General features: G+C 41.9%; 1 protein-coding gene across 10 annotated transcripts in view; it reads left to right on the top strand.

The window, feature by feature from the left end:
* The window catches only part of vps33b (VPS33B late endosome and lysosome associated), a 59,416-nt gene that overhangs the window by 24,492 nt on the left and 18,726 nt on the right, over positions 1-16,198 (top strand). For all 10 annotated transcript variants that reach the window (XR_009794379.1, XR_009794378.1, XM_061815726.1 and 7 more), the window contains 11 exons: positions 3,651-3,724; positions 3,793-3,879; positions 3,945-4,035; positions 4,113-4,187; positions 4,284-4,348; positions 4,435-4,489; positions 4,597-4,643; positions 14,670-14,802; positions 14,879-14,952; positions 15,056-15,157; positions 15,232-15,307. Coding sequence is in view for 8 of the 10 variants with exons in the window: in XM_061815726.1 (XP_061671710.1) it covers positions 3,651-3,724; positions 3,793-3,879; positions 3,945-4,035; positions 4,113-4,187; positions 4,284-4,348; positions 4,435-4,489; positions 4,597-4,643; positions 14,670-14,802; positions 14,879-14,952; positions 15,056-15,157; positions 15,232-15,307 (879 nt within the window). In the remaining 2 variants the exon portion in view is untranslated. The remainder of the gene's footprint in view (positions 1-3,650; positions 3,725-3,792; positions 3,880-3,944; positions 4,036-4,112; positions 4,188-4,283; positions 4,349-4,434; positions 4,490-4,596; positions 4,644-14,669; positions 14,803-14,878; positions 14,953-15,055; positions 15,158-15,231; positions 15,308-16,198) is intronic.

The raw sequence follows: 16,198 nt of genomic DNA, 5'->3' as shown, positions 1-16,198 counted from the left end.
AAGATTTTAGGCTGTTCTGTTAAAATGATCTGTAATGCCTTAAAATAGGGAGCAAAACCAGACACATGGCAGAAAACAGAAGACAACCATCAAAATGGATCACAGAATAACCAGAAAAGTAAAGACTCAGCCAATGATCTGCTCCAGGATGGTCAAAGACATTCTGGAGTTACCTGTAAGTATTGTGACAGTGAGAAGATGCCTGTGTGAAGCTAATGTATTTATAAGAATCCATGCAAAGTTGCTCTGTTTAAAAAAGGGCATGTGCGGAAGAGGCTGCAATTTGCCAAAGAACGTATCAACTGGCCTAAGGAGAAATGTAGGAACATTTTGTGGATTGATGGGAGTAAAAGTGTTCTTTTTGGGTCCAGGGGCTGCAGACATTTTGTGAGGGGACCCCCTAACTCTGAATTCAAGCCACAGTACACAGTGAAGACAGTGAAGCATGGTGATGCAAGCATCATGATATGGGCATGTTTCTCCTAGTATAGTGTTGGGCCGATTTATCCCATACCAGGGATCATGGATCGGTTTCCACCTGTCAAAATACTTGAAAAGGTTATGTTGCCTTTTGCTGAAGAGGACATAACCTTGAAATTCGTGTTTCAACAAGACAATGACCCCAAACACACTAGTAAACATGAAAAGTCCTGGTTCCAAACCAAGAAAGGTAATGTCATGGAGTGACCATCCCAATCCCCAAACCTTACTCAGACTGAGAATTTGTAGGGTGCCATAAAAAATGCTGTTTTTGAAGCAAAACCAGGAAATGTTGATCAGAATTAGATTTAATGGCCAAGTGTGTAAAAACACACAAGGAATTTTTTTCTCCCGCAGTTGGTGCTGCCCTGGTACAACATACAGAACAAGAAACAACATAGCAACCAGAACAAACAACAACAAACATTTCTGTTTATAGGGACTAACGGTTAAGGTCCCTATAAACAGAACAAAACCTTATAAGACGTGCAAAATGTAAAATCTATACAAGTAAGTGTGTTAATGTCAATTGTGCAAAGGGAGTAGTTTAAAGTAATGCATCGTGTGGTCTACAAAATATAAAAAAAATAGATTTAAAAAAAAAAAATATATATATATGGGACAAGGCAGAAAAACAGTAGGTTCGCTGATCAAGAATTCAATGACTTAATTGCCAGAGGGAAAAAGCTGTTCGAGTGCCTGTTACTTTTGACTTTCATTGATGTGTAGCGCTTTCCCGACGGAAGGAGCTGGAAGAGCTGGTGGCCAGGATGTGGAGGATCCAAAAGAATCCTGCCTGCTCTGGACCTAGTTTGCGTTGCATGTAAGTCCTCAATAGTAGGTAGAGTGGTGGCCATAATCTGTTCAGCCGTTTTGATTGTCCTTTGTGGTTGGAGATTGTCCTTTTTTGTGGCGGCCCCAAACCAGACTGTGATGGAGGTACCCAGTACTGATTGGATGACCGCTGTGTAGAACTGACTCCGCAGCTCGCGTGACAGACCGTGCTTCCTCAAAAGCAACAAGAAGTATATCCTTTGCTGGGCTTTTTTGAGGATGGAGTTGATGTTCTTTTCCCACCTCAGGTCCTTTCAGACTGTAATTCCCAAGAACTCGAAGGTCTTGACAGTTGCCACAAGAAAGTTGGATAGTGTCAGGGGCAGCTGTGGTGAAGGTTGCCTCCTAAAGTCCACAATAATCTCTACAGTCTTTAGAGTGTTCAACGCCAGGTTGTGTTGACCACACAAAATATCCATTCTCGCCACTTCCTGTCGATATGCAGATTTGATGAGACCAATGACTGTGGTGTCATCTGCAAACTTCAGGAGTTTGACAGTTGGATGTGTAGCGCAAGAAGAGTGGAGGTGAGAGGACACAACCTTGGGGTGCTCCGGTGCTGATGGTACTTGTGGATGAGGTGGTGTTGCCCAGCCTCACCTGTTGTGTCCTGCCCGTCCGGAAGTTGTAGATCCACCAGGAGATGGCAGGCAAGACACTGAGCTGGAGAGGTTTGGAGGAGGGGAGTCAGGGATGATGGTGTTGAGCGCAGAGCTGAAGTCCACCAACAGGATCCTCGCATAGGTACCCTCGCTGTCGAGATGTTCAAGGATGCAGTGCAGACCCGTGTCGACTGCATCATCCACAGAGCTGTTAGCTCGATAGGCAAACTGCAGTGGGTCCAGCTGGGGACCTGTGAGGTGGTCCAGCACAAGGCGTTCAAAGGACTTTATGACCACAGATGTCAAGGCAACAAGCCTGTAGTCATGAGGACCTGAGAGTTCTTCTTTTTTGGGGACTGGTATAATGAATTGTGGAATGTCGTTAAGGAATCTTGGAGTGGAATAACCACCGAAAGGTGGCACAAATTCGTTGAGTCGATGCCATACAGATGTGAAGCAGTTCTAAAAAAATAGAAAACTATGGTCATACAAATACGTTTTTTTTAAATCATTTAGTTATTCAAAGGATTGGTAAATCCTAGAAACAAAAAAGTTCGTCCAAAATAGTTTTGATTTGTTAGTCAACAGTAGACTGCCTATTTTTTTTAACACACCCCTTTCAACAAATTGCCCAATTGCACAGCCTTAACACTGTATACTTTATGAATGCTGGGTCTTGTTGGTTTTCCGAGAATTTATTGCACCTACTGGTAACTTGTTTTACATGTACCAATAAAAAATACACTGAAAATGTATATTAATCTGGTTAATCCGCTAATACTGACATAAATTTCAACATTTTTTAACACTTGAAACATCATCTTTTTGCCTTCATGTGATTAAGATTGAAGTCAGCTATTCGACTAACACGCACTCATAAACCACTTATAAGTGTAAAAAAATCTATATTCTTTACACAGCAGTTCTTTTTTTTTAAATGTAGGAAATACCAAAAGATGTTCTTGTTCAAAATTCCTTAACAAGCAGGGAAAACAATTTCCCATCAGAATATCCTGTAATCAAGAACAGTCCCTCCAATACTGTAGAGCAATGTCAACCAGGTTAAATTCTCAGATTTTTAAAACCAGTCGGAGCGGCCAAGTTTTTACTTTTTACTTCCATTGAATTTGAGTGTTGAATCAATTTTTTTAAAAAACTGAAACAGTGAGGCGTCACAGTGAGACAGCTGGAAAGTGTTGGCCTCATGGTTCTGAGGTTCTGGGTTCTGGGTTTAATCCCGGCCCCGCATGTGTGGAGTTTTTATGTTCTCCTTGTGCCTGTGTGGATTTACTCTGGGTACTCTGGTTTCCTCCCACATCCCAAAAACGTAGAACATTAACTGGACACTCTAAATTGCCCCTTAAGTGTGATTGTGAGTGCGTCTTGTTTGTCTCCATCTGCCCTGCGATTGGCTGGCAACCAGTTCAGGGTGTACCCCACCTCATGCCCTTTGACAGCGAGGATAGGCTCCAGCACTCCAGTGACTCATGTGAAGATAACTGGCTAAGAAAATGGATGGATGGATGGCTGGATTGTTTTTTTTTCTTTAGAAATTAAGTTGTTTTAAAGATTGAAAATGTTTTCTTTCTAATCAATGCCTATTACATAATCGTTTTCACCAAAACATTTTATACAATATTGAATGTAATTTGGATGTTTTTTTCCATTGTGTGTCAATAAAGCTGATTCTGCTTCTGGTCACATAATGTAATAGGCTTTTTTTTTTCTCCACAGGATGCGTAGAATTTGGGCCTGATGTTTCATCCTCAGACAATAGCATCAAAGTCATGCTGAATTCTCAGGATAAGGTAGGGCTGGCAATAGAAGTGCAGAATGTTTTCACTCAAGCATGTTTTTGATGTCTCTTATTGTTTAGGTCTTCAATGAAATCAGAAATGAACATTTCTCCAATGTCTTTAGCTTTCTCAGTCAGAAAGCCAGGAATCTCCAGGTTGCATATGATGTAAGTCAAGACAATAACATTTATCATGAGACAAAGTGTGACCTTTTGCTCTTTAAATTTCATAGAAGCGTCGAGGAATGGACATAAAGCAGATGAAAACGTTCGTGTCTGAGGAGCTTAAAGGGTTGAAACAAGAACATCGGCTCCTAAGTCTCCGTGAGTGTTTAGCAAAGTGTAACCTGCGTCGGCAAGGTTCACAAACTGTGTGGTTGACGATTTCTTATTTTCCATAGACATCAGCGCAAGTGAATCAATCATGAAGAAGAAAACAAAACAAGATTTCCAGGAGCTGTTAAAGACAGAACATTGTCGGTTCATTAAAATACTTCTGTTTTACATCAGGATGTTGCTAAAAAACTGAGAATTTTTTTTTGCAGTGTCTGTTTTTTCTTAATTTCCTGCAGCTTTACTCGAAGGTTTTGAAATCCGGGAATGTATTTCTTTCATTGAGGTACATATCAACAGGCAGGTGGGTTTACTTAAAATACTCAGCATTGTAGCATTACAATTATGCATAACAGTTAAAAACTAACCTGATGTAATTCTTTTCTTTAGGTCTCCATGACAGAAAGTCTTCGACTGCTTTGTCTTCTGTCTTTAACAGAAAATGGTTGGTCTTTTTAACATAGTGAATATATTCACTGTGGTTTCAGAAACAAAAGCACTGTCCTGTATGTCAATCATCCACTTTATTGTATTTTTTTATGGATCCTGCAGGACTCCTGCCAAAAGAGTACCGATCTTTAAAAACACAGTTTTTACAGGTAAGAGTTCAATTCTGCTGCTATCTGCTAGCTTTCCACTTTTGTCATCACGAGGCATATACAGTAGTGTTCAAAATAATAGCAGTCCAAAGTGACTAACCAGATTAATCCACATTTTCAGTGTATTTTTTTGACTGCCACGTTTCAAAGAAGTTACCAGTAGGTGCAGTAAATTCTCAGAAAACTAACAAGATCAGCATTCATGATAATACAGTCTTATTTGCGGTGTTACAATCTTTAACACCACGAATTACAAAAATACAGTCGGGTTAGGGGGGCAATGTAAGCTTCTTTTGGTTCCAGGTGTGAATTACAATTGTCCCTCACTGCCTCGTGAGCACCATCGTACGGTAGCTTATGTTACACTAAAACACTTGCTGGCATGCATGCTAACAGTGTAACCAGTTTGTTTAAGTGTACTTTGTTAGACAAGTCACAAAAAAATATTTGTAAAATGTGGGAATTCACTGTGCACAAAAGGTGCACCACATTGTAAGTCACCATGTCTAATTATTCTTCTTTTCCTTTCGGCTTGTCCTGTTAGGGGTCGCCACAGCGTGTCATCTTTTTCTATCTTAGCCTATCACCTGCATCTTCCTCTCTAACCCCAACTGCCCTCATGTCTTCCCTCATCACATCCATAAAACTTCACTTTGGTCTTCCTCTCGCTCTTTTGCCTGGCAGCTCCATCCTCTGCACCCTTCCTCCAATATACTCACTCTCTCGTCTCTGAACATGTCCAAACCATCGAAGTCTGCTCTCTCGAATCTTATCTCCAAAACATCCAACTTTGGCTGTCCCTCTGAGCTCATTTCTAATCCTATCCAACCTGCTCACTCCGAGCGAGAACCTCAACATCTTCCTTTCTGCTACCTCCAGTTCTGCTTCCTGTTGTTTCTTCAGTGCCACCTTCTCTAATCCGTACATCTTAAACGTTGCCCTTCATCCTAGCAGAGACTCTTCTGTCACATAACACACCAGACACCTTCCGCCAGCTGTTCCAACCTGCTTGGACCCGTTTCTTCACTTCCTTACCACACTCATTGCTTTGGATTGTTGACCCCAAATATTTGAAGTCCTCTACCCTCGCTATCTCTTCTCCCTGTAGCCTCACTCTTCACCCTCCATCTTTCTCATTCACGCACATATATTCTGTTTTACTTAGACTAATCTTCATTCCTCTCCTTTCCAGTGCGTGCCTCCATCTTTCTAATCGTTTTTGCACCTGCTCCCTGGTTTCACTACATATCACAATATCTGCGAACATCATGGTCTAAGGGAATTCCAGTCTAACCTCATCTGTCAGCGTATCCATTACCACTGCAAACAGGAAGGGGCTCAGAGCTGATCCCTGATGCAGTCCCACCTCCACCTTAAATTCTTCTGTCACACCTAAGGCACACCTCACCATTGTTCTACTGCCATCATACATCTTCTGCACTATTTTAACATACTTCTCTGCCACACCAGACTTACCCATGCAGTACCACAGTTCCTCTCTTGGTACTCTGTCATAGGCTTTCTCTAGATCCACAAAGACACAATGTAGCTCCTTCTGACCTTCTCTGTACTTTTCCACTAGCATCCTCAAGGCAAATAATGCATCTGTGGTACTCTTTCTAGGCATGAAACCATACTGTTGCTCGCAGATACTTACATCTGTCCTGAGTCTAGCCTCCACAACTCTTCCCCATAACTTCAGTGTGTGCCTCATCAACTTTATTCCTCTATAATTCCCACAGCTCCGAACATCGGCTTTGTTCTTAAAAATGGGAACTAAAACACTTTTCCTCCATCTTTTCGCCTGCTAGTATTCTGTTGACTTAAGTTGGTCAAAAACTCCACAGCCATTTCTCCAAATTGCTTCCATGCCTCCACCGGTAGGTCATCAGGCCTTACCATTTTTCATCCTTTGTAGTGACTTTCTAATCATTGCCACTTCCTGGTCCTTCACACTTGCCTCTTCAACTCTTCCTTCTCTCTCATTTTCTTCATTCATCAACTTCTCAAAGTATTCTTTCCATCTATTTAGCACACTCCTGGCACCAGTCAACACATTTCCATCTCTATCCTTAATCACCCTTACCTGCTGCACATCCTTCCCATCTCTATCCCTCTGTCTGGCCAACCTGTAGAGATCCTTTTCTCCTTCTTTCATGTCCAACCTGGTGTACATGTCTTCATATGCCTCTTGTTTAGCCTTTGCCACCTCTACCTTTGCCCTACATCACGTCTCGATGTACTCCTTTCACATCTCTTCAGTCCTCTCAGTGTCCCACTGCTTCGCTAATCTCTTTTCTTGTATGACTCCATGTATTTAAGGATTCCACCACCAAGTCTCCTTCTCCACTTTCCGACCAGAAGACACACCAAGTACTCTCCTGCCTGCCTCTCTGAAAGCCTTGGCAGTAGTATTCCAGTCTCCTGGGAGGGCTTCCTGTCCGTCTCGAGTCTGTCTCACCTCTTTCCAAAGGCCACACAACATTCTTCCTTTCTCAACTTCCACCACCTGATTCTCTGGTCTACCCTTGTCTTCTTAATCTTCCTACCCACCACCAGAGTCATCCTACACACCACCATCCTATGCTGTCGAGCTACACTCTCCCCTACCACTAATTTACAGTCCTTCAGATTACATCGTCTGCACAAAATATAATCCACCTGCGTGCTTCTACCTCCACTCTTGTAGGTGACTCTATGTTCCTGCCTCTTCTGGAAATAAGTGTTCACTACAGCCATCTCCATCCTTTTTGCAAAGTCCAGCACCATCTGTTCCTCAAAGTTCCTTTCCTGGACACCGCACTTACCCATCACATCTTCATCGCCCCTGTTTCCTTTACCAATATGTCCATTACAATATGCACCAATCACAACTCTCTCGCTGTCTGGGATGCTCAGAACTCCTTCATCGAGTTCCATCCAGACTTTCTCTTTGAACTCTAGGTCACATCCTACTTGTGGGGCATAGCCGCTAACCACATTATACATAAAACCCTCAATTTCAGATTTTAGTCTCGTCACTCGATCTGATACTCGGAGTAGAGACGGTGGCACTGAAGAAACAACAGGAAGCAGAACTGGAGGTAGCAGAAATGAAGATGTTGAGGTTCTTGCTCGGAGTGAGCAGGTTGGATAGAATTAAAAAAGAGCTCATTCGAGGGACAGCCAAAGTTGGATGTTTTGGAGATAAGATTCGAGAGAGCAGACTTCGATGGTTTGGACATGTTCAGAGGCGAGAGAGTGAGTATATTAGTGGAAGGGTGCTGAGAATGGAGCTGCCAGGCAAAAGAGCGACAGGAAGACCAAAAAGAAGGTTTAAGGATGTGGTGAGGTAAGACATGAGAGCAGTTGGAGTTAGAGAGGAAGATGCAGAAGATGGGCTCAGATGGAAAAAGATGACACGCTTTGGCTAACGGGACAAGCCGAAAGGAAAAGAAGAAAGAAGACTCGATCTGATACTCTTTTCACCTCCAAGACATTCTTAGCCAGCTCTTCCTTTTAAAATAACCCCTACTCCATTTCTCTTCCCATCTACTCCGTGGTGGAATCATTTAAACCCTGCTCCTAAACTTCAAGCCTTACTACCTTTCCACGTGCTCTCTTGGATGCACAGTATATCAACACCACAGCCACACCATGACATTAACTTTCTTGGTTTGGAACCAAGACTTTGCATATTTACCAGTGTGTTTGGGGTCATTGTATTGTTAAAACACCAATTTCAAGGGTATGCCTCTTTAGCATAAGGCAACATGACCGCTTCAAGTATTTGACATACACAAAATGATCCATAATCCCTGGTATGCAATATAGCCGCAACACTATAGTCGGAGAAATGTGCCCATATCATAGTGTTTGCGCCACCATGCTTCACTGTCTTCACCTTGCACTGTGGCTTGAATTCAGAGTTTGGTGGTTGTCTCTGTCTGCAGCTCCTCAACTCCAAAAGAACAGGTTTACTCACATCAGACCACAAAATGTTCCCCCATTTCTCCTTTGGCCACTTGATGTGTTCTTTGGCAAATTATAGCCTCTTCTGCACATGCCTTTTTTCAAAAGAGGGACTTTACACAGGATTCTTGTAAATAAATGAGCTTCACACGGATGTCTTCTCACTGTCACAGTACTTACAGGTAACTCCAGACTCATCCTGGAGCTCATCATTGGCTGAGCCGTTGCCATTCTGGTTATTCTGCGATCCATTTTGATGGTTGTCTTCTGCCACGTGTCTCTGGTTTTGCGCTCCATTTTAAGGCATTAGAGATCATTTTAGCTGAATAGCCTATATTTTTTTGCACCTCTTTATAAGGTTTCCCCTTTCCAGTAAAACTTTTCATTAAAGTACGCTGTTCTTCTGAACAATATTTTGGTGACCCATTTTCCTCAGGCTTTCAAGGAGAAATGCATGTTCAAAAGGTGCTGGCTTCATCCTTAAATAGGGGCCACCTGATTCAGACCTCTTTTTCATAAAATTGATGATTTCACTGATTGAATGCCACTGTGGTATTTTTTTTTACCACACGCATTTCAACAAATTGCACAGCCTTAATAGTGTGTATATCATGAATACTGGCTCTTGTTTGTTTTCTGAGAAATAATGCACCTATTGTTAACTTGTTTGACAAACTTAATGTGGTTAATCACATTGGAGTGCATTTATTTTGAACACTACTGTCGTACCATGAATGAATAAATATAATTAGGCAACATTTGCTGCCTCATTAGCTGAGCTAAACCTTTTAAATCCTCTGTCTTTACTAGAGGACTGACTTGCAGTGGAACCTGAAAGTATTCACACCTATACACGTTTTCTACATTTTGCTGTTCTACTTAATTCTAAAACTGATTTGAGTGTAGTTTTAAAAAATCTATATAAAATATCTCAGAAAACATATTTTCAGACATTTGTGTGAATCTATAGAAATGTAAACCCTCCATCATCCATCCATTTTTTTTCCCGCTAATCTGGGGTGGGGTTTTGTGCATAGCATCTTGAGCAGAGAAGTCCAGACTTCCTTCTTTTCATTCACCTTCTCCGATTCCCCTGGGGGGATCCCGAGACACTCCCAGGCCATATTCGAGACATAGTCTCTCTGGCATGTCCTGGGTTGTCCCCGGGTGTCTGGACCAGCTCACCAGGGACATGTCAATGAGGCATCTGGATCATATGCCCAAGCACCGCCAACTGGCTCCTCTCAATGCGGAGGAGCAGCAGCTCAAGTCTGACTCCCTCCTGGATCAAGTTCCAAATAACTTTATCAGATGTGTTATACATAAATGACATACAACATACCTGAAAATAGCATTCCTCTGACCTCACATATCATGCCATTCCCTGATTGCCCTAGGCTCCTCGGATCACTGTTTAATTTTATTTAATACCTACTTACAGACAAGAACTTAAGTGCATGAAGCCTTTGGTAAAATCAGTGAAAAAGTGGAACAATAAGGGAAAATTAGAAATTTAAAGCTGTTTCAACTGCACAGCCTGGAATGTCTTTGAAAATTCAGTGAGCAGTCTAGAGGAATGGAAAGAGGAAAGGAACATGGATGGTGTTACAGCATATGTCAGTTTCTGTGAGGAGGTGTGTGAAGAAACAAAAACTTTTCACATGTTCAGTAATAAGTTGTGGTTTACAGCTAGACCTATGTTACTCTGCCATGCTAAACGGGTTGCATTTTGTTGCGGGTATAGATCACTGTGCAATCACAATAGAAACCATCTGATGAAACAAACATTGCAAGAGGGACTGTGCAGTAAAACTGGAAAAACAGTTTGACTCCAAATCAGTCTGAGATGCATGACAAACTCATTACAAGTGACGATCTCCTCCAGGAGAGGACAATCGTGGGCTTGCCAATGACCTGAACAGGGGATCAGAAGACAACTTTTGAGTTTAAAAAAATGTTCCCTGACAATTGATAGTGTGTTGCTCTTTGTACTCAAAATGTATGTCATACTGGAGCGGTTACAACTACCGGAGAAAAATTCCGTGTTGTTTACCTACTTGGCACATAAAGCTGATTCTGAGAAGTTTACATACACTGTACAATTTATTTATTTATTTTTTGTTTCAAGAATTGAGTCCGATTGCCCCATGTTCCTTGCCTCCATCGCTTAGGGGCCAGACCGGAGCTGTGGCCATAAGGTGGTTGGTGCCTCTCGCGGTGTAAATCCCCGAACCTGTCGGTGGACACCAATGGTGGGGGATTCCGTCAAGCTGAAGGAACCCTATTGAGCATTTTTGACCTGTGGAACTCCTGAGGAAGCTGATGGGTACCAGCTGGCCAAGTGAAATACAGCTTTGGTGGTCACTGACACAAACACTCAAGCGGGGAAAAAGACTTCCAGACGGGTTTGAGGAAATTCTGGTCCACCATCCGGCATCTCAGGAAGGGAAGTAGTCCACCGTCTCTCGTGAGGATGGGGCTCTGCTGACCTCAACTCGGGATATTGAGAGTCGGTGGGGAGAATACTTCGAACCTCCTCAATTCCACCGACAGGCCTTCCCTTGAGGTAGTAGATTCTGGGTCTTCTGAGACAGGCGCAACTATCTCTGGGGACGAGGTCACCAAGGTGGTTAAAAAGCTCCTCGGTATCAAGGCTTCTTGGGTGGATGAGATTCACCCAGAGTTCCTAAAGGCTCTGGATGTTGTTGGGCTGTCCAGTTTGACACCTCTGTAACAATGCGTGGACATCGTCTGTCAGCTGGCCTGGGATCACCTCAGGATCCCTCCGGAAGAGCTGGTTGAAGTGGCTGGGGAAAGGGAAGTCTGGTCATCCCTGCTAAAGCTACTGACCCTGCGACGTGATCCCGATAAGTGGAAGATGGAGGATGGATGTCTGAAGTTCAATCAGCCTAAACCGCTCCTGTTTTAGGTCAGTGAGGATCACCAAAATTATTTAATTTTGTTAAAGGCCACAATAATACAAGACTTTCTTTGAGAATTGTGTAGTATTTTCTTCAAGGTCAAAAGTTTACTTACATTTCCTTCGTATCCAGGATCATTTCCTTTCAAATGCATGACCCGAGTCAAATGCTTTGAGCACCCTTTCACAAGCTATGCCTTCCTCGTACACACCTTTTCAGATCTGCCAACAAATTTTCAAAGGGATTTTGATCAGGGATTTTTCATGGCCACTCCAAGACATTGACTTTACCCTCTAACCACTTTTTATACATTTTGGCAGTATGTAAGAGTCATTCTCCATTTAGAAGACCCGTTTGCACCCAAGTTTGAGCTTCCTGGCTGATGACATGTTGTTTTAATGTCTCCATGCAATTTTCTTTCTACGTGATGCCGCCTATTTTCTGAAGAGCTCCAGTTTCTGCTGCAGAAAAACAGCCCCACAACATGATGCTGCCACCTCAATGCTTCACAGATGATATGGTGTTCACAGGTATACAAGCTTCCTCTTTTTCCTCGAGATGTAACGTTCATCAAACAACTCCACTTTAGTTTCATCAGACCACGGTACGTCTCCAGAAGTCAAGAACTTTGTCTTGGTGTCTACGTGGAAACTGTAATCTGTTTTTTTTACGTTTCTTTAGTAGTAATAACTATATTCTTGGTGAGGAACCTTTCAGCCCATGTTGGTGCAGGGCTCGTTTCACTGTAGATAATGACACTTTCTTCCCAGCTTCATCCAGCATTTTCACAAGGTCTTTAGCTTTTCCTCTTGTGTTGATTTGCATATTTGGGACCAAAAAACGTTCATCTCTTGAACACAGAGTCCATCTCCTTCCTGACTGGTGTGATGGCTGGACATCCCCCTGGATGTTTATACTTCTGTATAATTGTTTGAACAGATAAACTTGGCAGCTGGAAGGAACTGGAAGTTGCACCCAAGGATGAACCTGACTCATTGTGCTCCATGATTCTCTGATTTGAAGGCCAATTTCTTTGATTTTCCCATGATTTCAAGCAAGGAAGAAGAGTGTTTGAGGTGTGGCCTAAAATACATCTCGAGATGTGCACTACATTAACTCACATGCAGGGTTCGCACACGGCGTTAAAAGTCCCTAAAAACCCCTAAATTTTCGAAGGTGCATTTCGGGGCTCCTAAAAGTCCTTAAAATTCGCGAAAACCGGTCAAGCCCCTAAAAAGGCCTTAAAAAAAATCAAAGAGAGGACCTCTACCGCCAAAATTCTCCCCAAAAAATAAATTAATCTTTTATTTAAAAAAAAAATGGCGATCCGTCTGGCGTCCAAATCAGCCGGAAATTGTCAACGGAAGTCACCGTGTTGACATCTAGTCGCCATCTTGTCGATATTCGATTTGTTTCCGTGAGTAGGCATTTCACTTCGTCTTCGTTACGACGTAGCGTAGTTCTTTCATCGATCCAACTTGTATCACGGGGAAGTGCATTTTTCAGGAAGCTTGGGTTGAAAGTAAGGAGTTTGGGAGCTGGGTTCGTCGAGATCCAAAAGATCGGCACATGTTTTACTGCCATCTGTGCAAGCAGAGTTACCAGCTTGAAAAGATGGGCGTCAAAGTGCTGGAGTCGCACCGGAAAAACAGGAGACACGCTGATTTGGCGAAGACTCTCTCATCTTCCGTTGGTATGAATCTGTTTCTAAAATATCAAAATAGTGAAGCATCAACTTCAGGCAATGGTACTAGCAGTGCATGCGCACTAGGGATCGCAAAAAAACGCTTACTTTCATAACTGGTTTTAACCGAACAGCTGTAGCAAAAAACCGGTACCATAGTGGTGTTTACATAACTCACCCGCGAGACCTCGAGTTGGGGGGCTGTTTTTGTTGTTGCTCTTCCGGAGTGACGAGTTCAGAGTTCCCCCCGTTATGCGAGTAGTGTTTTGATGTCTGCCAATAAAACAAGTTTACGCCCATACTTTGGAGCATTTCCTCGATGCCATGTTTAATGTTTCTTTGATTTAACTGAATGTTCTTTTGAGTCCAACCTTACGCAAACAGCGAAACTTGAAAAAAGTGGAAATGATGTTGAAAAAATAGCGCAATGTGGAGTACCGGAACCGGAAAAAATGATTGGAAATTTTAACCGATTTCAAAAGTCCGATTACGGTTTCGTTTTTAAAAAAAAAAAAAAAACGAAAAACGGTTATAACCGGCTATTTTTAACCGGTTGCGATCCCTAATGCGCACCTACAGTTGTCCAGCCAGAAGTCAGGCTTTATGAACGTAGTTCAATACATGAAGACGGACTCGTTAAAGGCAGAGATCGTGGAACTGGTCCGGGATTCAACCCAGGCCCTTAGAACTTTGAGACAACTGAAAACTTTACTGGGAGTCTATTGTCATCTATTCATCTGTGCCGAATGGTTTTGTTCAAGTGGATTTTTTGTGGACAGGGCCTGAGTGTGTTTATTTCTTGATTTATTTTTATCTCATGTATTGGGGTGACATGGTGGACAACTGGTTAGGACATCTGCCTCACAGTTCTGAGGACCCAGGTCAAAATCACGCCTCACTTGTGTGGAGTTTGCATTCTCTCTCTTGTGCCTCTGTGGGTTTTCTATGATTACTCTGGTTTCCTCTCACATCCCCAAAACATGAATGATAGATTGAATTAAAACTGTAAATGTCCCATTGGTGGTTATGTTAGTATGAATGGTTGTTTATACAGTATGTTCCCTGAGATTCTTTGGCAATCAGTTCATTGTGGACCCCGCACACCCGCAAACCTAGTAAGGATAAGCAATATGGAAAATGGATGAATTTTATGTTTTGTTTTACATTACAATGCAATAATGGCATCTGTGGCAGAACTCTAAAGCGAAAACAACTGCAAAAACCACAAGGTCATCTTACTTTTTCGCAAAAAAACCCATTGTCATAATTTTTGGGAGCATATTAGGTAAATGTTGAACTTTTTGAAAGGCATGTGCCTCATTACATCTGGCATCAATGTAGCACAGCAGTTCAGAAAAAGAACATCATAAGAGTCAAATAGAGTCCATCGATGTAGACTTATTTTCCACTATTTTGTGACTGGCACTTTAGTGGTGTATAGCTATCCCTTCTCTGTTTGACTTTTGTCAGAGCTATGGAGTGGAGCACCTGCTCACATTTGCCAACCTCAAGCAATTAGGGCTGTTTGTGGAACAACAGCAAGGTGAAACCCTGGCAGTTATGGAGAACAAAGTGGGTAAACTGGTCAACGATAAGACAGCAGGTAAAAAAGGTTTTTTTGTTGCTAGATTTAATTGGATATGATTTTATTTTGCTTTGTTTTTAAAATCCTTTACTAGGGAAGCTGACAGATGCCTTTTCCTCTTTGGCAAGGAAAAACAATTTCCGGGCCCTGAGCAGAAAACTCAATTTGGTATTACATAATACCTGCTTTATTTGCCATTTATCATATCAGATAATATTCTGGTTGTCTTCAATCATTACCGTGTTTGTATACTGTGTTATTGTACAAAAAGGTGCCAAAGTCCAATGACGAGTATGATTTGCATCTCCCAAAGGACATGGCTTATGTTTTCAGTGGGGCCTACATCCCACTCAGCTGCAAACTCATTGAGCAGGTTAAAAAGCATGATTTCTTTTTTCTTTCAACTGGCTCAAAGATGTTTAAGCCCATTTTGTGCACAATTCACAGGTGTTAGAACGAGATGGTTGGGCTGGGCTTGAAGAAGTTGCCAAGTTGCTGAATGGAAATGAGTTCGCTGTCAGCGGTAGGATATTTAATAGATTTGATGTATTTTCGCAGCAGTTGTTTGCTATTTTTAGCTTCATCGAATTCACATTCAAGTGATAAAAAGTAATAAGTAATTTAAAAAATATATATATATATATATATATATATATATATATATATATAAGTACTTACAGCGCCTGAAACAAGTATTTAAAATGTCACCATCCATCCATTTTCTTAGCTGTTTATCCTCACAAGGGTCGCAGGAGTGCTGGAGCCTATCCCAGCTGTCAACGGGCAGGAGGCAGGGTACACCCTGAACTGGTTGCCAGCCAATCGCAGGGCATATAAAGACAAACAGCCGCACTCACAATCCCAATGTTCGTCTGTCCTCTTTTATTGTCTTGCATAGGTCTTTTGTGATAGATTCACCTGTTGGATCCCATTAAAATCCTTTAAAATTCAGTACGTGCATTCTTACGTTTTATGTTTGCGATAGGAGAACACAAAAAGCCTCTGGCTAAGGAGAACTCATATTTAATTCATAAAATATGACCCTTCAGTTTTTTTTCTCAAGACTGATCATTAATAAAAAAGGTTTCCCGTCACTTTCCCTAAATTTTATACATACAGTATAAGTCAAAAATTAAATTAACAGGTGATGTAAATTTTGTGGGTGAAAATTTGTATTTTTTAACAAAAATTATAGTAGATTTAAATTTTAAAATAATTCTATTGTAAAATAATTTTAAAGCAATGTCTGATTTTAGCAGCATCATGGGAGATTAGGTTGAGTGTCTGCCTCACAGTTCTGAGGACTGGGGTTCAAATCCTGGACCTGCCCGTGTGGAGTTTGCATTTCTCCCCATGTCTGCGTGGGTTTTCTCCAGGCACTCCGATTTCCTCCCACATACCAAAAACATGCATT

Source organism: Syngnathoides biaculeatus, chromosome 3 (assembly GCF_019802595.1).
Source record: "Syngnathoides biaculeatus isolate LvHL_M chromosome 3, ASM1980259v1, whole genome shotgun sequence".
NCBI classification, from domain to species: domain Eukaryota; kingdom Metazoa; phylum Chordata; class Actinopteri; order Syngnathiformes; family Syngnathidae; genus Syngnathoides; species Syngnathoides biaculeatus.
Note: the sequence above shows the minus strand (reverse complement) of the source record. Positions and strands in the feature narration are given on the sequence as shown.